This window comes from Cucurbita pepo, chromosome LG10 (genome assembly GCF_002806865.2).
Source record: "Cucurbita pepo subsp. pepo cultivar mu-cu-16 chromosome LG10, ASM280686v2, whole genome shotgun sequence".
NCBI classification, from domain to species: domain Eukaryota; kingdom Viridiplantae; phylum Streptophyta; class Magnoliopsida; order Cucurbitales; family Cucurbitaceae; genus Cucurbita; species Cucurbita pepo.
This window is the reverse complement of record NC_036647.1, coordinates 2,266,070-2,287,895: the sequence shown is the minus strand read 5'-3', so window position 1 is coordinate 2,287,895 and position 21,826 is coordinate 2,266,070. Positions and strand designations below refer to the sequence as shown.

The following is a 21,826-nucleotide window of genomic DNA, read 5'->3' as shown; positions in this document are numbered from 1 at the left end:
TTCAATATGTTTATAATTTTAATACATATTATTAATTTAAATATTTAATAGTGGAGGTTTCCTTAAAAATAAAATCCCCAAATCTATTAAAACAAACGGTGTTAGGTAGGGAAAAAAAGTCAAAAACAATTTAAATGGAAATAACAAAATATTTCATCTTTAAAAAAGTAAAAATCAAAAGAAATTAAAAGTTATTTTAATAAAAATATGTCATGGGTGACGATGAGGAGGTAAGTTGAATGACCCTTTCACTCTCATAATAATAAATATTTAATTTAAACCACTTTTCTGCATCTATATTAAATTGTTTTTTTTTTTTAATTCATTTTTCATAATTTTGTATTTACCATAAAAGCTAATAATTAAGAAAATTGTTAAATTACCATTCATCCAACCTTAACAAATTACAATTAAACCAACTTCGGCCTCTTGTTACTTGTCGCCTCATTGTTACATCATTATTAATTGCGTAAGTTATTACCTTATCATTATTAATCGCGTAAGTTATTACCAAAACAAGGTGTTTTGTTCTACAATGCTTCGAGTACTTAAAAAGAAAAAGAGTATGTATTTTTACATTTAAGAATGGGCGGAACTCATGTGAAAAGTGACAAAAATGCTCATCTTCTGTATACCCTTTATGCAATTTGAGGATTTGAATCACTACGGAGACGATTGTATTTATGGACATCAAAATTGTGGAGCTTCATCAGATTCTTCTGCTTGGCGACGAAGCGGCTTTGGTAGAGCCCTTCAAAAGAAGGCTCTTTGGAAGTGGTCAAAAAGAAGGCGTACCCACCCATGAAATATGTGGACGTTATGAAGTAGCATATGGGTTCCATCACGTCCCAACTCAGTTCCCAAAATGTCAGCCTCATCAGCGCCGCCGTTTGAGCCACCAGAAACCCTAGCCCCCACCGCAGCTCGCGGCGGACTTGGCGCCCGGCTTTCCCGTCGATCATCGCCTTCTCTCTCTCCAATTCTTCTAGCTCCTTCTTACTTATTGGGTCTTCGCTGTTCATTCCTAGCGTTGGAATCAAGCGACCAATTGATTTTGCTATCTGGAAACAAAAAAAGTCAAAAGGGGTTTGTCAAAGTTTCTTTTTTTCAACTAACGGTAAGAGTATTTTTGACATACCTGTTCGGGATGGAGAAAGACGTCGTTTCCGAGTACGATAACGGCGCCGGACTCATCAAGCCTCTTGGCCAATTCAACGCCATAATCTTCATCTCCATCTGAATTATCTTCACCACAAATTCGAACAAATTCCCGATACGTAATTCGGCTCGTCGGAATCTCCTTCAATTTCCTCTTCATTCTAACCACCTCCGCCAATCTCACCAACTTCCTCGTCTCCTCCACCGTGAGTCCATCCAATTCACCCGGCGCCGGCGCCGGCGGCTTCAATCCATCTAGAAGAATCCTATCGCGAGAAACAAGCTGCTCCATCGCATTCCCGAATCCAATCGGCAAAGAGGGAAGCGATCGGGTGAATGTGGAGGGAGGGGGAAAATTGGGCCTCTGATGAAGGAATCGCCGGAATATTCCTTGATCTCCGGGATCGAGTGGGAGTTTATTGGCGGAAGTGTTGAAGAATAGCCGATTGGGGGCGTTGAAGAGGCGGCGCGCTAGGGTTTTCGTGGACGCCATTAACAGAATCAAAAACGAATTTTAATTGGAGAGTGGCAGAAGCCAATAGGCAGGAGCACGCAATGAACTTGGAGTTTCCCGTTCCCTTCCTTTATATATATATAGCCGTCCCGCACCTTCACCGGCAACCGGACGCCGCGTTTTATTTATTTTCATAATTATCATAATCAATTGGATTAAAACGCGAGATTTTGATTTTTTTTCACTTTTCACCGACAATCAAAATCACGTACGCGGCAGCCGGTGGATCTAATCTCCCCAAAATCGATATTTTATCTAATTTCAAATTAAATAAATAATTAACTTTTTCATAATCCAAATATTTATATTTTTACTTAATACAATCAAAGGTAGTCATAAATTTGATCCACACGACGTGATTATCCAAAAATAATATTTTTTTTTAAAGAAAAAAATATTTATCTCGTTTCAAATATTCCTTTATTCTTTTTTATCCTAAAATTTAAACATTTAATTTTTTTAAAATAATAATATAAATTATAGGCTTGAAGATTAAGATAAGGATAAGCCAAAAAAAAAAAAAAAAAGGNAGTCAGGTATATGAACCATAGTGGTTATTTCGTTTCTAATTGGACGCGCTTTACACGTGTAATCTAATTGGCTATAGATGCGTCATTATCCTAAATTCATATCACCTGACTCACAAACAAAAATATATTATTATTAATAATATTATCTCTTTTATTCCCACTTTCTCCTTTATAAATTCCAATTTCTCGTCACGTTTCTCTGATTTTCCGCGAGTTTGGAGCTTATTTGAAAGATAATATATTTTAAAAATAAATCAAATTTTATTTCCAAATTTTCGGCCCCCCAAAAGGAAGGGATTTCTCAGATAGGCTTTAAAATGGTCAACAAACCATTAAATACAATTAATATAAAAAATAAATAAAATAAAAGAAATTCAACGCATGGGAGTTGGTTGAGTTGACGCAAACGTGTCGCCACATATATACCACTCTCCCTTCGTATCCCTATCCTTTTGAACAGACCGCCGGTGCCGACACTAAATAAATGTCAAAAGGGTTTTCTGTTTCTTATATTATTATTAATTTATTAACTTATCAAATTACAAAATTGGTCCTTTAAAATTATGTAGGTTAATAATTATGACGTGAATTGAAATGGGGTAGCAAAATTATCGATTATAAGCTATTAAATATAAATTTTATTAGATGTGATTATTTTGTGGGTAATTTTGATTAATACAATTTACAGAATTTATATAATTTTAAATTCAATGGAAGAAGTGTAGGACAAGTAATATACCACGTGTTTCTTGCTTCATAAATGTCTGTCAAAAAATGTTTGAATAGTGTCACGTGCTGTCAAGAATAGATTAAAAAATTCATTTATGTGTTTTTGATGTTTGTGTAATTCAGTCAACTTTATTTTTCAAATTAATAATAATAATTATATATATATTTTAAACTTACATATATAATTCACTTATTTATTTATTTTTATTTTTTTGAAGGAGCCGTTAATTGCATTGTCCAATCACATGCTTACAGGCATGATTAAAATTTAACCAAATAAATTTTAATTATTGAGCTAAAAGAAAAATAAATTTTATTTACCAAAATTAACAATTAACTTTTAAAAAAATTTCCATAAATATAAATTTTGTTTAATAAATTTAACAATAAATATCTAAATAATAATTTAACCAAATAATGACGATAATTTAAGGGAATTAAAAAAAAAAAAAAAAACCTTAAATTAGCTAAATTATTGCATTAAAAAAGAAGAATGATAATATAATATTGAAAAACGGAAAATCAGCGTAACAAAAAAGCAGAAGAAAAATTCGGGGATTGTGTGACAGTCCAATCGAAGGCGGTATTTATTTGTTGACCGTAGAGCTCAGCCACGCTCGCCAAATCGCTCCTTCTTCCTCTCCTACTTCTTTCCCGCGTCTGCAACTCAAACCTAAATTCCCTCTCCTCTGTATTGCTACCACCTCACAGGTTTGCTTCTTTAGATCCCCCTTTTTCCCCTCTCGATTTCGGGTTTCTTGCAATTTCTTCCTCCCCAGGTTCTTTCTTGTGTTGTTTATATCGCCTTCTTTGTTTATTCAATTTTGGGTTGGTTGTCTATTGCGTCTTTGCAATATAGGCTGTGGATGGCTCGATATTAATTAGAAACGTAATTCTTATTTGATTACTCGCGGGATCGCATTGTCATTGTGGAGGCTCCGGTTTGAACTTTTGTTGTTTTTCGTTTTCTAAATCGAGATTTGATTATGCTTATTTGTTTTGGACAGTTTTTAGTGTTGGGATTGTGCATAATATTATCAGTTTCGATGCGAATGTTTTGTTTGTTGATTCGGTCTGGAGGTTTTCGTTGGTAGCCTCGATTGTAAGTGGTGTGTTCTTTGTAGAGAGGTTTTGGAGGTTCGGAACCTCATTCTTTGCCTTATTTATTTGCCATGTAGATTTAGTTTGAGATCTTGTAGGCAATTGGGATTTGGGATTGTCTGAGATCTCTTAGTCAGGAATCCAGGACTGATGCCGTGTGCTTGAAGAGGTTTTGTTGCATCCACTCTTCGTGGGAGATGCAGATCGCCTTCACAGGCCGTTCTCTTGATTGTGTTGTGAAACTTTTTTTTTATTGGAGAGGATTGGAAGGGTTTTTCAACACATGGAGGATGGTTTTTAAAGGAGGTCTGGAGAGCGTCTTATTCTTGGGTGGTTTGACCTTGTTTTCTCGTGGCATCTTTGTGTTGTTTCGTTCTTGTTAACAAAAGTTGGTTTGTGAGAGAAAATAACATATGTATGGGGTGTAATTGCATATTCTGCTGCAGGAATATGATTAAGCTATTTAAAGTCAAGGAGAAGCAGAGAGAACTTGCTGAAAATGCAATTAATGGGATACCTACAAAGAAGCAAAGTGCTGGGGAATTACGTCTTCACAAAGGTTTGGCAATTAAAAAAGTTTATCTGGTTCTTTATATTTAAATGAGAAGCAACGAGGTGAAAGTGTTTGAAATTAGTTCAAGTTGGTTCCATGCATCAATAATAGATTTTGTGTAGTACATTTGAAGATTCTTTTTTGTGTATTGTATGTTGTCACGCCAGTTAAATTGTATAATATATTACAAACTTTAGCATGTTCTTTTTTGATTAAGTGGCTTTAGACTTCATGTACGAATAAGAAGTCTTATATTCAAATACCATATGTGTCCCATGCACTTATGATAGTGTATTACTGTTTGATGTTGTTATACGATGCATGAGTGTCCTGAGTTTATGTAGAGATGGATGGTCATTATTTGATGTTAAATAGGAAATATATTGCAAACTTTAGCATATTTCTGAAGACCTTATTTTTTTTATTAAGTGGCTTTAGATTTCTTGTTCAAACTGGAAGTCTTATATTCAAATGCCATTTTCCCCAATGTGTCCCATGCACGTACAATAGTGTATGATTATTTGACGTTGTTCTAAGATGAACGAGTATCTTGAGTTTATATAAATATGGATAGCCGGTCTGTATTTTACAAACTTTTTGTAATTTGCTTGTCGTAGCGAGCAGTTAACTGGAATGTTTGAGTGCACAAGAATTTTCATGTATTATGCTCCTAGGCTTACTTCCAATGATTATTTCTTTCAATTTTTTCATTTAGACAAAATATTTTCGTAGGTAATTTTGAGAGAGATTTAGTCAAAGATATCTGGTTATTCACTAGGGAATTTAGTGCTTGTCCTTTTGGCTGCTCATAGTCGCATTCACTTTCTGCTAGACCACTTTTATGAGATCCTGGAAAAAGACAATTGTGTGGAAGCCTGCCTGGTTGGAAGTGATAGTGAACCTGCAATGGTTCTTTATGTTTGTTACACTGGGAGAAAATTAAATGAGAGGTGTTCCTAGTGGGGAGTTACTTGTGTAAACTTTTCAGATGCATGGGGCATTCCAATGCAAAGAATTAATACCTTTTCTTGATGTGTGATGGTATGGGAGTGAAAAAACAAAACGACCTTTCCATTAAGTAAAAGTTGGTGGTCATTAGAAGTGAATTTTGATTTTTTCCTCTAAATGAGCCATTTTGAAACTTTCAATTAGTCACAATTCTATTGAGTGACTGTTATTAAACTGGTTGACTTAAGCAGGACTGAAATTTTGCTTGTGTTATGAAAAGAAGTGTTCCATCCTAACATATTATCTGTTTCTTAGATGTTAATAAAGTTTGTGATCGTTTATATGATGTTGTCCTATCAGATTCAGTAATGATGGGGTCATTGGTGCACTAAATAACCTCAGTCTGTCAATAGCTGAAAGAAAACATACACTAGAAGCCCTGGAGTGGCCTATTTTGTATTCTTCTTTTTATTTTTTCCGCTTCTTATATATCATATGACTTATTGGTTGAGAGTGAGATCCAAATTTCACATCCTTTTTGTCATCTACATGCGATTCTTTATTTAGATGGTTTCTCCAATTGCATTTGATATGAGTCATACTCCAGCATATTGCCTTGAAATCTATTTATTCAGTTGGACTTGATTGTCAACTTATGTGTCTCTGCTAATTTGAGATATCGAAACCTTGTTAGTTAGTTACTGTTGGTACCTAATCTGTTGCAGATATTAGTGAGCTGAATCTACCGAAATCATGTAACATAACCTTTCCCAATGGCAAGGATGACCTCATGAACTTTGAGGTGTCAATACGACCTGATGAGGGCTATTATTTGTAAGAATTCATTCTATTTTCTCTGAGATTCATACTCGAGCAATCTTTAGTTTAAACTGTTGCCTGCTAGTGGAGTGCTTTCCTCTTTTTTTCTTGATATATAGAAAGAAAATTGCAAGTTTCTGAAAAGTGCAGGAGCCTTGTTCTCTCCCACAAACTAATTCTAGAAAAATGTTCACCCAAATTCTCTTACTCCATCCTTTTATGCCTTCCACTAACTAACTCCAAATATGCATTCCTGCCTTCCTAATAATATTCTTAATGTTGTGCCTACTAATTTTCCTAATTGCTTGCTTTTCTCTGAATTACAGAGGAGGCACATTTTTTTTCTCCTTTACAGTTTCCCCCATCTATCCGCATGAAGCACCTAAAGTCAAATGCAAGACAAAGGTAAACCTGGATGGCTCCTTACCCATAGAATCTGACCCCTCGAGTACAGAGGAAATTTTCTTCATATGGTAATTATTTACACTTTATGCAGGTTTACCATCCAAACATTGACTTGGAAGGAAATGTGTGCCTCAACATATTGCGGGAGGATTGGAAGCCTGTTCTCAATATTAACACTGTTATTTATGGACTCTACCATCTGTTCACGGTATAGATTAGCCAGATTTGTAGAAGGCTGCAGTTTAGCGAATTTTTAACATTATGAGTTGTCTTCTTACCCGTTTTTTTTTTGTTTTTTTTTTTTTAATATTTGTACCAGGAACCAAATGATGAGGACCCACTGAATCACGATGCTGCTGCAGTTTTAAGGGACAATCCCAAGTTGTTTGAATCCAATGTGAGAAGGGCTATGGCTGGGGGTTACGTGGGGCAGACCTTTTTCTCACGTTGTATGTAACACACACTCTTCATCCTTCCCGTTCATCTTTTCCTGCGCTGTATGTAGCTAGCTTTCGTCTCTTGGTACATCAAGTGCTTGTTTAGAGATATCACCTACCCAATGGACTTAGTGATGTTAATGTGTAACATTTCTTATTGTTAGTGTTAACATGGTTATATTTTCCGCAATATTTTGGATGGAAGCCTGCCAGCCAAGGCTGGGGCCGGCTAGTCTCTTAAGATTGGTTTTGTAGATAACTTCCAAATTTTGTCCCATCCCCTATTCCTCCTCAGCCTACTTGTGGCCTTTTTTTCTTTTAGAAATGAACATATGCGGAGTGGGGAATGCTTAGGTAATGGTTTTCCATTTGATTTTGTATTCATTAGAATTTGAATCCCCAGCCACCAATTTATAAGTTGGAAAGACTGATAGAAGGGTGAGTTAGTGAAAAGAATGGTCTAGTCATCCAATATGTTGTAGTATGGGGTGGTATTAGGAACCATGTGGTGATTGAAAAGCACATCTCCAGTTCCCCCGAACCAACCAAGAGGTCTAGCTTAGCTTATCCAGACCTAACAGTCACACTTTTAGTCGAAAGATTGATTTTTTCCTAAAGTCGATTTATAGATCAAGAAAGAATAAAAGGCGGTTTACAGGGATGGTTATGCAATGTACTTATCCCTGCTATCAACCTAGCCACTTTACGTGGATATGGGTTGATAGGAGGCGGGGAAGGGTAGATGATGTTGAAATGGATGCAGTAAGATGCTCATTTCTTATTCTAATTTCAAAATCCAGGGTGTGGGATCTTCATTTAAAGTTCATTAGGTTGGTTTATGAATATGGACAAACACAACACATGGACGACATGCACATACAGATTCCATTATTAATATTCCAAAAGTTATTTTCATTTCAGGACAGAGTACAAAGATATTAATAGTCCTTTTCCAAAAATTATTTATTATTATTATAAGAAAAAGAATTGACTACCACAATAACAGTTAAATTATTAAACAATTTTATTTTTTTAATAATTTTATTTTTTTTTGTTTGAGAAATGGCAAGAGTACCCGATACATCATTTTCACCGTGTATTTCATTTATAAATTTTACTGAAAAATTGCGTTGACTTCCTTTTTTTGTTGTGGTTGAAAATGGTATAAAATAAAAATAAAAAATCAAAATACGCGTGCTCACTACATGTCACGTAGGGGCCCAAAATTGAGGCTTCTGAATGTTCCATACACGTGGCGCTCATCTGTCCCTCCCCCATCTCTGCGGCGTTATTTATTTTAGTAAAAATTATTTTAGTAATATTTCGTGAAAAAGTATTAAATTCGTAGTAATTTATTAATTTATTTTACATAATTTTTCTAAATTATTTCCACTTCTTGCTTAACACAGTGAATTTTGTCCAAATTTGAAAATTGATAAAATATATCATTTCTTTTTTAAAAATGAAAAAAATTACTTAGATGAAATTGAAGGATAAAATAGCTGTTGTGCTTTTCCTAATAAAAGAACAAAATTTATCAAGGAGTCGTTTCCACCAATGCAGTTGAGCCACGTATACAATTATTCATATTCAGGTCCGGATTTAGGTTGCGAGCGATTTTAACGGCAAACGAAGGTTCGGGTTAAAAGACGTCGACGGAGGCACACAGTACGATGGCGCCCGTGACCGTGACCGAATTCGCGCGTGATTTTGCTGTACTGGCCACGTCATCATGGGGCACATATCGACACGTGTCATCCTTTTTTCCCATATTAGGGTTCCGAGTCGGCGTTCTCTGGTTCGAGGCAGCTGCTTTGGTTTGTCTGTGTGGTTCCCTCTCCTCCCTGACTTTTTGGCACAATTTTTTCGCAAAATCTCTCTCTCGGTCCAATCAAATTTCCACTTCAACTACTTTGCCCCTTCTGCCATGTCTCCGCCGCCTCCACTGTTGCACCATACCACAAATAATTGAAATCTCGTAACCTGTAAGTTTCCCTTTCTTCGTTTCTGTTTTCCCCAACTTCTTGCGTGTTTTGATTTTGTAAGTTGGACTTGGAATAGCTTGCTTGCGTTTTGTTTTTCTTGAAATTCGTGTCGTAGCGGTATGCTCTTTTTTGCTGGCAATTATATCGCGGTTTGGCAGCCATGGTGGCAATAAATTCTGCCACATCGTGATTCCGGTTACGCAGAAATGGGCACTTTCAAAGCTTCTAAAGTAGTCTTTTCGAGTTTGCGGTTCTTTCTCTTTAGTTTCAGTTATTTTGATGTCGTCCAAATCTTGGATGGATAAAGAGATGTTACACAGAATTGCATTATGTGTGCTTGTATTTGGGATATTTATGTGTAAACTGTAGCTTCGTAAGTGGTAGTTTCAGGGATCACTTGTTCAATATTTGATATTTGCCTTTTCATGAATCGAGATGTGGAATTCTACCCTTGATGCTTGGTGTTGAAATTGTATTTTTTTTTTCAAAAAATTAATTTAGTTAAATACTTCAGGGTCGCGGCGATGCCTGTCTTTCAGAATTTTGGGTTAGTTGGAATGGGTTAATATATTTGGAAGCCTACTAGGCTGCCCCGGATCCGTATCCTGGTTTGTGATTTTTTCATCATCATTTCCCGTCTCTGTCTGGAATTGGAATATCTAGCTTTTCTACTAGCATATGGCAGAAGACAGTCCAAGGATTGGTGGGATTTCTTCTGGATTGGCTGTTATTTTAAATGATAATGATAACAGAGGGAGTTCATCAAAAGGCCGGTGTTTTTCTTATTGTGATGAATTCAATCATCAATCTGTGGAGCGGACTCTTGAATATGTATTTGGTCTCCCCAACAAATCCATTGATTCTGTGACTAGTCCAATTGATACGGCTTTTATTCGTTCTATCATAAAGAATAGATTCTCCGAACTTGCTCCTCCAATTGCTTCCTCTGGCGTGGGAAATGGCATATGTATTGTTGATAATGGCTTGGGATCCAATGTAGTCTGTATCGAGAAAGTTAGCATATGTGGTGATATCAGGATAGTTAAGCCGCCATCACTTGTAGAAAGTTTTTCGATGTTCAGCAGTGCTAGGGCTAATGCTTGTGTCTGGAGTGGAAAATGGATGTACGAAGTTGCTTTAGAAACTTCAGGCATACAACAGCTTGGATGGGCAACTCTTGCTTGCCCTTTCACTGACCACGAGGGTGTTGGTGACGCAGATGATTCCTATGCTTTTGATGGGAGAAGAGTTCGCAAATGGAATAAGGAAGCTGAGAGGTATGGTCAGTCTTGGGTTGTTGGTGATGTCATTGGATGTTGTATTGATTTGGATAGAAATGAAATCTCGTTCTATAGGAATGGCATCTCACTTGGGGTGGCATTTTCTGGGATCCGCAAAATGGGTCCTGGTATTGGATATTTTCCAGCAATATCTCTATCTCAAGGGGAGAGATGTGAAATAAATTTTGGCGCTCACCCCTTTAAATACCCTATTGATGGCTACTTCCCCCTTCAAGCACCCCCATCGGTAAACAGTTTTGCTTCCCATATGCTGAAATGCTTGTTGAAGATATTGGAAGAGAAACGTATAGAATGCCTTGAGATTAACTCTGTTGAGAAATTGAGGAGACTGAAAAGGTTTGTTTCAGTTGAAGAACTATTTCATCCTGTCTCTATTGGGATTTGTGACGAATTCTTCTCTGCACTTGAAGCTGATGCAGATGGTATTGAGTATATTGGATGGGGTCCTTTTTTGTCGTTCATGATGGAAGTGTTTGGACCACAGCCACCACACAATCACTCAAGCTTAGATAGAATTATTGATGTCCTCCTAAGATGTCAAGGCTCCCTAGCATTATTTGAGCATTTAATTAACGCCCTTTCATGTAGCTGTAAGACATCACCGCTAGTTTTAACCGAGTGCCCATATTCTGGATCCTATTCCTATCTTGCATTGGCTTGTCACATCTTCAGACGAGAAGAACTAATGGTTCTTTGGTGGAAGTCAGTTGATTTTGAATTCCTCTTCGAAGGTTTTTTATCACGGAAGAATCCAAATAAGCAGGATCTTGAGTATATGATGCCCTCGGTTTGGTGGCCTGGTTCACGTGAGGATGTGTCTCATGAAAGTAGCATGGATTTAACTACAACAGTTCTATCTGAAGCAATCAATCAGGTACTTGTTCAATTCCACCTTTTTTTTGTGGCCTTAAGAATATGTATGGTTAGTATTTATTGGCATCCATTGAGTTGAGGTGTCCTGTGTAATTGATATTGTTGTTCATGGGGGGAAAAAGTCAACCAAAGTATGCTTGTTGTACTCATACACGAGAACCAAAACTTTGAATTACTACCAAGGAAAGATGGACATCCTTGGGAAATCCCTTTCTGAAGTATTAATTAAGATATGAACTACTTGATAATTTAATTATAGCTAAACTCATCGATGGAAATATTATCAATAAAATATCTTTGTTGGTTCACGATTTCTCTTTTCAAGGGTCTTTGTTTGTATGCTTGATTTGGCCTTCGCCAAGAGTGCTAATTTTTTCAGAGCTTTGTATTTTCTTTAGTTTTTTTTTTTTTTTTTGACTCCTTTCAGGTGTTTGTTTCCTTCAAAATTTTGATATAACTTTCCATTTTTCACTCATTTTAGAATTTGGCTTCCTACGAACATTTGATGTATAATTAGAATTGCTTTCTTTATTAAAAAAAAAAGTATCAGTCAAATATCTCTCTCTGAAATAGAATTGAGAGATTCTCAACATTATGCTAAAATAATCCAGGGTCTTCACACTTGTTAAAATAGAACCAAACTCATCAACCGTCTTTTTTCTTTTCCTTTCTCTACTAAAGCCTAAAAATTGCCGAAGTAGCATTTTAATTCGTTCTCTAATGCTCTGTATAGAGATGAATTGCTATGCTTAGTAGTTTAGTCTATTCAACTTATGTGGCGTTTTACATCATTGGAATCACATTGGCTCGCAATCAGTTTCTCTTTAACCGGGCATGTGCCCACATGCTCTAGTGTATGGGATGGACCACAAATCAAGTAGGCCACATGTGAGCCTCATGTCCTATGGTAGTCAGATGGGCACATGTTGGCCGAACTTGAAATTCTCTCCTTCTAATATGGGTGGTGATGACTAAATGCAATCTCAAAATGACTCAAACTCTAGATCGTTCTAAGGAATGAATCCATTTGGGATATCCGTTTAGCTTAGATTTCAATTTTGAATGGAATTTCTCATGTGGATGACAGGGAAGAAGTTGGAGGCAAGGATTTTAAGGAACATGTTAAGTTGAACTCTTGCTTTCTTATTTCATTGCTCTATTGTACTGTTATGTTTGTTGCTTCGTTGCTTTATTTAACTCTTGTAGGTGTTGCTGATGTTCATGGATTTCAAGTGAAGTTAGGAATTAGGCAATGGTGAAACTGACTCATTCATCAGGCTTGCAACATATTCATGTGCAAACACGTTAAACATTTTCTTTCAAATTAATGCAATCATCTGTCACTGTTAGTTATCATCGAAATGGGTGTGTTTGGCATTATCTTTCTTGTGGTCAATATAACCTGCCTACCTCATTACTCACTGCAGAAATCCTCCTTTTGATGGCTTATCAGGAGTCATAAGATCTAAATTGAGTCAGATGCTAGCTTGGGAGATTTATTTAGTATATTTTCAAATTCTTTTTCATTTGCAGATTGAGGAGAAGCACAGAGATCTTTGCCGCTTAGTCATTCAGTTTATACCCCCCACAACATCTCCCCAGTTGCCAGGTTCAGTATTTAGAACATTTTTGCAGAACCTATTACTGAAGAACAGAGGAACTGATCATAATGCATCCCCTTCTGGAGTTCCAAGCAATTCTATTGTTGTTTCTCTATACGCTGTGATACTTCATTTTTTGTCTGAAGGATTTGGAATGGGGAGTGTTTGTGACTGGTTGAGAAGTAGTGAAAGTGATGGTCCTGATATTGGTTTTCTTCATAGAGGTGGGCAGCGCAGTTTCCCTGTCTATTTGTTCTTTAGAGATGAGTCTCATCAAACTGTCACGGCTAGGCTTGGAGGTTCATACAATCATATATCAAAATTACATCCTCCTGGGGATCAAGAAGTTGAAGTAATTCATTGGGAGGAAGGTTGCATGGATGACCATGAGACCAGAGTAACTCATTCCACCAGACAAAAGCCATGTTGCTGTTCAAGTTATGATGCTGAATGCACGAGGAGTTCAAAGGATCCTATTAAGTATGCTATCAGAAACTCTCGTGGGATTCCTATGCACGACAGATCTGCCCATGTTGCCAGTGAATGTAGTGCTGGAAATTTGAGTGATGAAATAACTGACAAACCGAGTTCAAGTGAACAATCTGATGCCCAGTTTGGATATTGCCCCGTGCAGCACATGAGGATTGTACCAAGGGAGACTAATGCATCTTCAGCTACATTAAGAGAAGAAGAACTCTTAGACTTCTTGCTTCTCTTTTATCACATGGGACTTGCACCAGATTTTAAGCAGGTATTAGGCTAATGGAGACTTCTTCTTTATAAAATTGCTTGGGACGATCTCTTCTTTTTTTCCCCTCATATAACTTTGTAATTAGATATGTGATGTATATTTTCCTCTCTAAGCTTCCTTGGGTTATCCCATCTGTTTGCCTCTCTCTTCTTTAAACACTTGACAAAAGGATCTATTCTCCTCCTTGTTGATGATTACGAGATTGTTTCCCTTCCCTTTATTCTTTCAACGCCTCCTCACTTTTCCTCTGAAAGTCCACAATCGTTCCTCAAACACACTCCATTCCCCCTTACAATATAACTGAAGATGCACCTCTTCACTTCATCATTTCATAATATTATAATTTGTGTAAACCATCCATCCTTATCCGAATCCTCCTGCACCCAGTTAGTCCATCCTTAGATCTGATCCCTTTTTCCCTTTTTTTCTTCTTTATAAGAAACGGAGAAATTTTATAAACAAAAAGGGGAATGAACAGTCTAAGGGTCGGGTAGAGGAAACTTTGTCACAGAAGAATACATCAAGACAGCTTTCCAATCTTTGATAATAGAAAATAAAATGTAGTTACAAAAGAACTTTTTGTGCGGGAGCACCACCACAAAGAGGTGTGCTGTACATTGCTACAGAAGTACCCTAATCGACTTTCTTATCTTCAAAATTCCTTCTGTTCTCTTTTCAAACCATCCACAAATGGGCCATTGCTGCAGAATTCCAGTTTCAAAAGAGACCCTCCAAAAGATTCCTGAACAAAGCTGTTTACCTTATCATAGAAGCGAAACATCAACCCGAACTCATTCTGCACCAAACCCCAAGCTTTTCTAGCAAAAAGAGCGGTGGAGAAAGAGGGATGGTCAAGAGTCTCTTCAGCTTTCCTACATAAGCAACAAACTGAGGGGGAGGTAGACCAATGAGGAGATTTCCATTGAAGGTTGTCAGTTGTGTTAAGACTTATCTGATTTTCTTGAAATACTTGTGGATTAGTATTTTGGAGAGTATCCAGCTCTTGTTCTAACCACCTTGATTGCTTACATTCCAACCTAATGTGAAAGGATGATGATCTTTTTATCTCATCTAGTGGAACTTGCACTAAAAAAAGTACGAAGGAAGTACTCCTCGTATTCAAGATTCAAAATCCACTTGAATGCCTTTTGAATTGGAAATGTTTACATTTCAATGCGGAGCATTTGTTTTCTCTAAGTTTGAGTGTTGCAAGGGACTGTGAAGAAGAACCTAAGGGGTTAAGAAGTTATTAATTTAAACAATATTGATCTGATCAGTATGCATCTAGATCAGAGTGGTTGCATAAAGTTTTCGATTTGTTTAGTTGTTGGAAGTTGTGGCTTAAGGGCTTCAGAAATGACTCTGAAGATTACCTTGGGGGAAGGGTTGGGTTGTAGTATAGAGCCTACTGAATTCATTCTCCTTGATCTGTCATTTTCTATTTATATATTTCTCTACAAATATGGAGGCCTCTCTCCCTGTATAAGTTATGGTTATTTTTTATTAATTTAAAGTGGTGGTGATCAACCTACAAAAGGAGAAGGAAAAAAAAAAAAAAACCAAAGACCAGCTGAGTAAAAATGAGCCAAAACAGCACCCTCCAAAATCAACTAACAAACCAGAAAGACCTAAAGAGGAACAAAACAATTCCTCTCAAACAACCAAAAGCCTAAAAAGGACTATTAGTACTATTTTTTAAATTCTCGAGTTCAACATATGTGGGGTGGGAGATCAAATCTCAACTTTAGAGAAAGTAATATGTCCTTCTGCTTACCTTAGATTATCACTAGCTGTTTTCCTTTAAACGTAGGTTCAGTAGAAAAACAATGGTTGCTATGGTTCTCGTCCTATTGCATTTTCAATCATACCATTTTTGATTCCTAACATTGACGACCAGTTTTATGTTTCTTTTAACTGATAACACCATGCACGTGTGTGCACACTCTCACATATGAACATTATAAGAACTGTTTAATTTTCATGTGTAAACCAGTCTTTAGGTTATATATTTTAAAATGTTCTAAAATTAACTGAAGTCATTGTTTTGTTTCTAGGCATCGCATTACATGTCACATCAATCTCACTTAATAGCTCTTCTTGAAGAAACTGATAAACAGATAAGAGAACGAACTTGTAGGGAGCAAATAAAGCGCCTAAAAGAAGCTCGCAGCTCTTACAGAGATGAAGTGATCGATTGTGTAAGACATTGTGCATGGTAAGATCATCTTGATGAATCTCCAAGTGATATTGGGAACATTGGAAACTTGATTACTATGCGCTTTAATTTTTTTTTCTTCCTTCTGAGCTCTGTCCAATCTCTAGTTAAAACAAGAGCAAGCATCTAGGTACCAGAAATGCTTACTTCGAGGAACTTCCCTCTTCCTTATCTATTGATTCTGATAGGGTTCTTCTGCAACTTGTGGTATTGTTTATATATGTAGATTAAGGTTGCCAAAGAGATTTTCTTATTCTCCCCTTCTTAAATGAAATGTCATAAGGGCATTCTCTTACGTTGACAAAACTGAAACTAGATCTCAAGTAGGTAAATGTGATTTTCAATTTAAAATTTAATCTCAAGAATTACACTAAATACCTTTCCTTTAAAATAATGTCAGCATATATAGGGAAGTTAGGTTGTGTTCATAGTCAAACTTTCACGCACATGTCATGCACGTTCCTTCCCAGGCTCAAATAGCCCATGAATCAGTTAGTCATTTTTTCTTTCTTGTGATTTTGATCTTATGTTATGGTACAATGCATTTATCAGTTCAATTTTTGTTGGGTCTTTCCAAGAGAATTTCATTTATTTTGTGGAAATATTATTGGAAGAGATGGGAGTAGAGGGATTTTGCAGTTTTCACTTTTCAGTAGGTTATTGAGGACAAATTAGAGAATTAGGATATGGTTGGAACAAAATTATATTTCTTTTCGTTGGTCTGATAATGTGAAGAATGAAGATTATATTATTTTTACCTCATACTCTAGATCAATTTTTATCGGTTTATAATTTTTGTTTGCCCCCATCTTGGAAGGATTGTCTCAATTTTGTCCTAATGTATATCTCGTTTTCTGTAAGTTCAGTAAGTGTATGATACAAACAGATGCGTGTATAGTGAAAAGGGAGAAAAGGTAGCTTGATTTGTAGTTATTTTTTATATGAGCCTATGATTATTAAGCTTCATTTTACCCAGTTTGTCTTTTATAACATATATTGATTTCTTGTACTTATACTGTTGTCTGTTTTTCATTATAGGAACCGCATTTCTTTGCTTTCCCAGTGGAAGCAAAGAGGAATGTATGCAATGTGCATGTGGGCTGTTCAGCTGCTTCTTGTTCTTAGCAAAATGGATTCAATGTTTATTTTTGTCCCTGAGTTTTATGTTGAAGCGCTGGTAAATCACCTAATCCATAATGCTTTGAAATAACGAGGAGTATGCCTGTTCCTACCTTCCGTATATCTTATGTCCCAGTATGCCATATCAAAAGTTATTGCTTCGGTTAAGATCTACGTTTTAAGTTTGGATAAGATGCGCATTTTTGCAAATTTGTTTACCTTGGGTTTTTAAGTGTTTGTTGTTTCTAAGGTGCTTCCTTATGTGTCAGAATGTTTCTAATCGTCAAGTTACTTCAAATAGCCAAAACATTTTAATTTTCAACAATATTTCACTATAGATTTAAAGGATTTGAGAACACTTCAATACGTTTCTAAAAAGCACGTGATAGATATGTTTTTTTAGAACTGCTAGTAGAGGAAGTACATTATTTAAAGTACTACTGGTTGAAGTGTTCCTTGACTAGCTCTCACCACTTTTTATTATGCTTGTTGTTCTGTTTCTTTACAGGTTGACTGCTTTCACGTGTTACGTAAGGGAGATCCTCCATTTGTGCCTTCTACTATATTTCTCAAGCAAGGGCTTGCTTCATTCGTATGTATTATTTTTCCCATTTTCTTAAATCCCTACTGGGTAATTTTCTTTAAATGCAACTTGTAAAACAAAATGTTACATCTTTACTGTTTAAATGGATTTCAAAATTGATAATGAAGATTACATGAAAAGTATTTATCTTATTTAGCAACAAAATGGATATTATGTCTCATGTCATCACATTATTCTTTCGACACATTTCGTTTTTTACCTTCCTCCCCCAGATTACATGAAAAGTGTCATGTCTGCCGGTCACTGATTTTCTACCATTTTCTTTGTCCATTATTTGATCTCTCCCTTTCTTCACTCGCTCTGCTTAGATATGTCAATTTCTTTCTCACCAATCTTAAGTTTGCAATAGATGGTCAAATCAAGGATATATTGATTCGTCATTATACAACTGATCGAATTTGAGGAAACTTTCGAGCCCATTATATTTACCAATGGTGTCAAATCACCTTGCGCTGTTATTATTTGTGCAATTCTGGTGCAATTGGATTTTCACGTGTTTCTCATGAACTACCTTTGTAGTTTACTTTTTATGAAATATTTCATAATTTTCTTTCTGGATGTATACTTCATCTCGTCTTTTGAGGCCTCCCTTCGGGGAGAATGGTAAAATTTTGTGGCAGACTGGCTTCTTTGTAGTTTTATTGGGATTTTAGTTGGAAAGTAGCAATAGAATTTTTAGAGAGAGGAGAGATCGGATGAGGTGAGGAAGTTTGGGAGTTGACTAGGTTTAACGTCTGCATCACCCGCTAGATCTTTTTGTATGACCTTGTTCTTGTTCTTTTGAATTGGAGTCTTGTGTAGTTAGGGTCAGACTCCCTTTTTTGTTGGAGTTTTGTACCCTTGTATATGCCTTCAACTTTTTCCAATAAAAGTGCAGTTTCCTACACAACCACCCAAGGATATCTTATATATTCTTTCTGATATAACCAATCAACAGTCCATAATAAATCTGTATGGTTTCCTATTGACCAGGTGACATTTGTAGTTACTCACTTCAATGACCCAAGGATATCAAGTGCAGATCTAAAAGATCTGCTTCTTCAGTCCATATCAGTTCTTGTTCAGTACAAAGAATATTTGGTCACGTTTGAGAGTAACGAGGCAGCTACGCAGAAGTTGCCAAAGTCATTGCTATTAGCATTTGATAACAGATCCTGGATTCCTGTGACAAACATTCTGCTGCGACTATTCAAAGGTTCTGGCTTTGGTTCTTCAAAACATGGAGAATCATCGTCATCATCTATAATATTTCAGGTAAGATTATCTTTCTTTTCCTTTTTACTACAAGTCCTACTTTTTGCAGTTTCTCTCACCGTCGGTTTGATTCTTCATTATGCCCTCTTGCTCTATGAAGACACTACTACGAGAGGCATGTGTCACGGATGAAGGCGTGTTCTCACCTTTTCTTAATCGTTTATTCAATACTCTTAGCTGGACTATGACTGAATTCTCAGTTTCAATTCGAGAAATGCAAGAAAAATACCAGGTATAAATATCTTCTCTTCAACATTGTAACAATCCTATTCCATTTTTCTGCCAATTAACGTATTTGCATTAAGAATAGTTCACATCCCATGTATTAATTGCTTGGAATGAAAAGCTGATTCACGTGAGAAAGAGGTCCTGAAATTAGCCCGAAGTGTGCTATATACCTTTTTCATTATTTAATCACGTAGCTGCTGAAGAAAACTATGCCATTCAAGTAGATAGACTTTTTTTTTTTAATTATTAATTAGTTAGGGCATCATATTGCTTATTATCATCATTGTAATTGTCATATTAACTCTCTTGCAGGTACTAGATTCTCAACAAAGAAAATGCAATGTCATATTTGATCTTTCATGCAATCTTGCAAGGGTTTTGGAATTCTTTACACGGGAAATCCCTCAAGCATTCCTGTTGGGATCTGATACAAACCTCAGAAGGTTGACTGAGTTAGTACTTTTTGTACTGAATCATGTAACTTCAGCAGCAGATGCGGAATTCTTCGACTTGTAAGTTTTGGATTAGTTGGAGTAGATTTAGTTTCTTCTTTTTTTTTTGTACATTGTTGACAATTGAGGAATATTTAAATGATTGCATAGCTACACTTGAAATCATTAGGGTCATGCATATAAATTTTCAATATTATTTGCAGGTCACTTAGGCGTAATGGACAATCTTTAGAGAAAATAAACAGAGGCATGATATTGGCTCCTCTTGTTGGCATCATCTTGAATCTGTGGGATGCTAGTGCAGAGCTGGAGTACAAAGAATATAATGACGTTGTTGGTATTTTCGCTAGCATGGAATGTCTAAATACGGTGAACTGTGGATTTCGTCTTCTGTTGGATTACAACTGGGTTAGCCCTCTCCCTCTCTCTCTCTCTCTCTCTCCCTATATATATATATATGTTTATTTAATCCTTCTGTGCTTGTGTGTCTTTGTGTTTTGTGCAGACATCTGATTGAATGAAAGTTTTTTTTCTACTACATAAACTAACTCTTATCGGTGATTTTTACAGGCTGGTTCCTTTAGAGGTGATGGTTATATTGTAAAACTTGAACGGCTGGAGAACTTTTTAAGTCTTCTTCTTTATCGGATGGAGTCTTTAGCTCTTGATAACTCCACATTCAGTGATCAAACAGATGCTAATGATAGCATATGCTGCATCTGTTATGCAAGTGAAGCTAATGCATGTTTTAAACCCTGCTCTCACCGATCGTGCTATGGTTGTATTTCCAGGCATCTTTTGAATTGTCAGAGATGTTTCTTTTGCAACGTAGCTGTGGAGGACGTTATCAGGGCTGGTACTAATTAGACATTTTAGTAAGTACTTATGTTTCATACTATTGCAAAAAGAAAATAAGACAGCACCAATTTTGGTGGTGCAGACCTAGCAACCAATGAACTCATGTCTTAATAGACGCAAGCTGATACACAGATGAGGTTTATCAGAGGAGGCAATTATTCAATTAATTATTATTACTTTTTGGTCCTCTTTATTTTCGTTTTTTTTTTTTGGTTCGTTTAATATATNCAAAGCATATTTGGTTGGGGAAAATATTTTATAGCATGGAGCATGGTTAGGGAATTTTGTAGTAAGTTTGAGGGGAAATATTCTGTATATATGAGATGTAAATACCAAGGAAAATACTTGTTGACTCCCCTTTTTCTCTCTATCAATTTCTCTGACATAGTGAATCATTGTATTTTGTTTAATCATAGCATAACTATCCATAGAGATCCATTGCTCGAATGGAGCTTCTCTCTTGGTGTTTCTCAAAGGATCTTCCTCTGATAGTCAATCAAGGAATTTTAAATGAGAGTAGGAAGAACAAGATGAAGGCCAGCTTCCATCACATTCTTACCTGTCTTCTGCTTCCAGAGCTAAAAGGGAAGGTGTGGGACAGACTGCTCCAGAAGCCAGGTCCTCTTACGCTGCTTGCACAAATTGATTTGCTGTTCTGATGAGGGTTGTCATGCTCGTTCTCTTCTTACTGGTAAAGTAACTGTCATCAACTTCAAGCTAGAGCTGGAAGTTATGAAGTTATAATGTCTCCAGGAGAAAGATAGATCCAATAAAGGAAGTATTGTGGGCAGAGAAACAAGGCAAGTGTGCCTCTTGAAGAGTTGGCCAATGAGAGTGTGGGATAATACAAGTGAGTTTTCTTTCAGATCTCAGTGTAAATACGTTTCGTTAGTAAAAGCTTTCTTCGTGCACCATTATGGTGAGTGCAAAATAATTCCTTGTGAATAGGGAACTCATGTTTTAATGATTATTGAAGTGAATTTAGAGATATATATGCTTCTGATTATTTAGCTTTATATCCTGCATTTTGGAGTAACCAGTGGCCATTTGAGAGGGAACATTGGCATTCGTTCCTGATGGAAAATGATTGCAGCTCCCTCTCTTTAACGAGTGAATACATTTTGTAGCTTGTTGAGATCTCTTTTGCCCTACTTGTGGATTACAAGCAACTGCGTAAGATGTGTAAAAGTGTGTATTTTTAAGTTTAGGAATAAGATTACAAGGCTGGCGTCTGGATTGTTTAGATGAGGGGTAAGATCCCGAGATGTTTAATCTCCTTGAACGTTATGTACTTATAGATCTCTTTGATGAAAATTTATTGAATGGTATGATTCAAGAGACGTGAGATAAAGTCGTGAGTTGAAGAGTTTGGAAAGATTAGGAGTCTCGTT

The 21,826-nt window shown here is 36.3% G+C and overlaps 3 protein-coding genes across 6 annotated transcripts; 2 read left to right on the top strand and 1 right to left on the bottom strand.

The window, feature by feature from the left end:
* Window positions 1-523: 523 nt before the first annotated feature.
* On the bottom strand, window positions 524-1,713 carry LOC111804016 (calcium uniporter protein 2, mitochondrial-like). The gene is made up of 2 exons (XM_023688665.1): window positions 1,139-1,713; window positions 524-1,061 (listed from the first exon to the last, which is right to left on the bottom strand). Exons 1-2 carry the CDS (start codon window positions 1,649-1,651, stop codon window positions 639-641), a joined length of 936 nt encoding a protein of 311 aa, XP_023544433.1. The 5' UTR covers window positions 1,652-1,713; the 3' UTR covers window positions 524-638.
* A 1,751-nt stretch (window positions 1,714-3,464) lies between these two features.
* Window positions 3,465-7,386, top strand: LOC111803044 (NEDD8-conjugating enzyme Ubc12-like). 2 transcript variants are annotated; one of them, XM_023687294.1, is made up of 6 exons: window positions 3,465-3,642; window positions 4,479-4,591; window positions 6,259-6,367; window positions 6,679-6,757; window positions 6,849-6,965; window positions 7,077-7,386. In XM_023687294.1, exons 2-6 carry the CDS (start codon window positions 4,483-4,485, stop codon window positions 7,212-7,214), a joined length of 552 nt encoding a protein of 183 aa, XP_023543062.1. In that variant the 5' UTR covers window positions 3,465-3,642; window positions 4,479-4,482; the 3' UTR covers window positions 7,215-7,386. The 2 variants fall into 2 exon arrangements, with proteins under 2 accessions (XP_023543062.1, XP_023543063.1); XM_023687295.1 differs by having other exon boundaries at window positions 3,467-3,710.
* A 1,622-nt stretch (window positions 7,387-9,008) lies between these two features.
* LOC111803293 (E3 ubiquitin-protein ligase RKP) lies at window positions 9,009-21,441 on the top strand. Of its 3 annotated transcripts, none has more exons than XM_023687630.1 (12): window positions 9,009-9,179; window positions 9,694-11,354; window positions 12,887-13,705; window positions 15,760-15,920; window positions 16,959-17,097; window positions 17,548-17,631; window positions 18,616-18,897; window positions 18,998-19,129; window positions 19,438-19,637; window positions 19,781-19,985; window positions 20,148-20,433; window positions 20,852-21,441. In XM_023687630.1, exons 2-12 carry the CDS (start codon window positions 9,858-9,860, stop codon window positions 20,854-20,856), a joined length of 3,810 nt encoding a protein of 1,269 aa, XP_023543398.1. In that variant the 5' UTR covers window positions 9,009-9,179; window positions 9,694-9,857; the 3' UTR covers window positions 20,857-21,441. The 3 variants fall into 3 exon arrangements, with proteins under 3 accessions (XP_023543398.1, XP_023543396.1, XP_023543397.1); XM_023687628.1 differs by lacking the exon at window positions 20,852-21,441 and adding an exon at window positions 20,518-20,624; XM_023687629.1 differs by lacking the exon at window positions 20,852-21,441 and having other exon boundaries at window positions 20,148-20,624.
* Window positions 21,442-21,826: the final 385 nt, after the last annotated feature.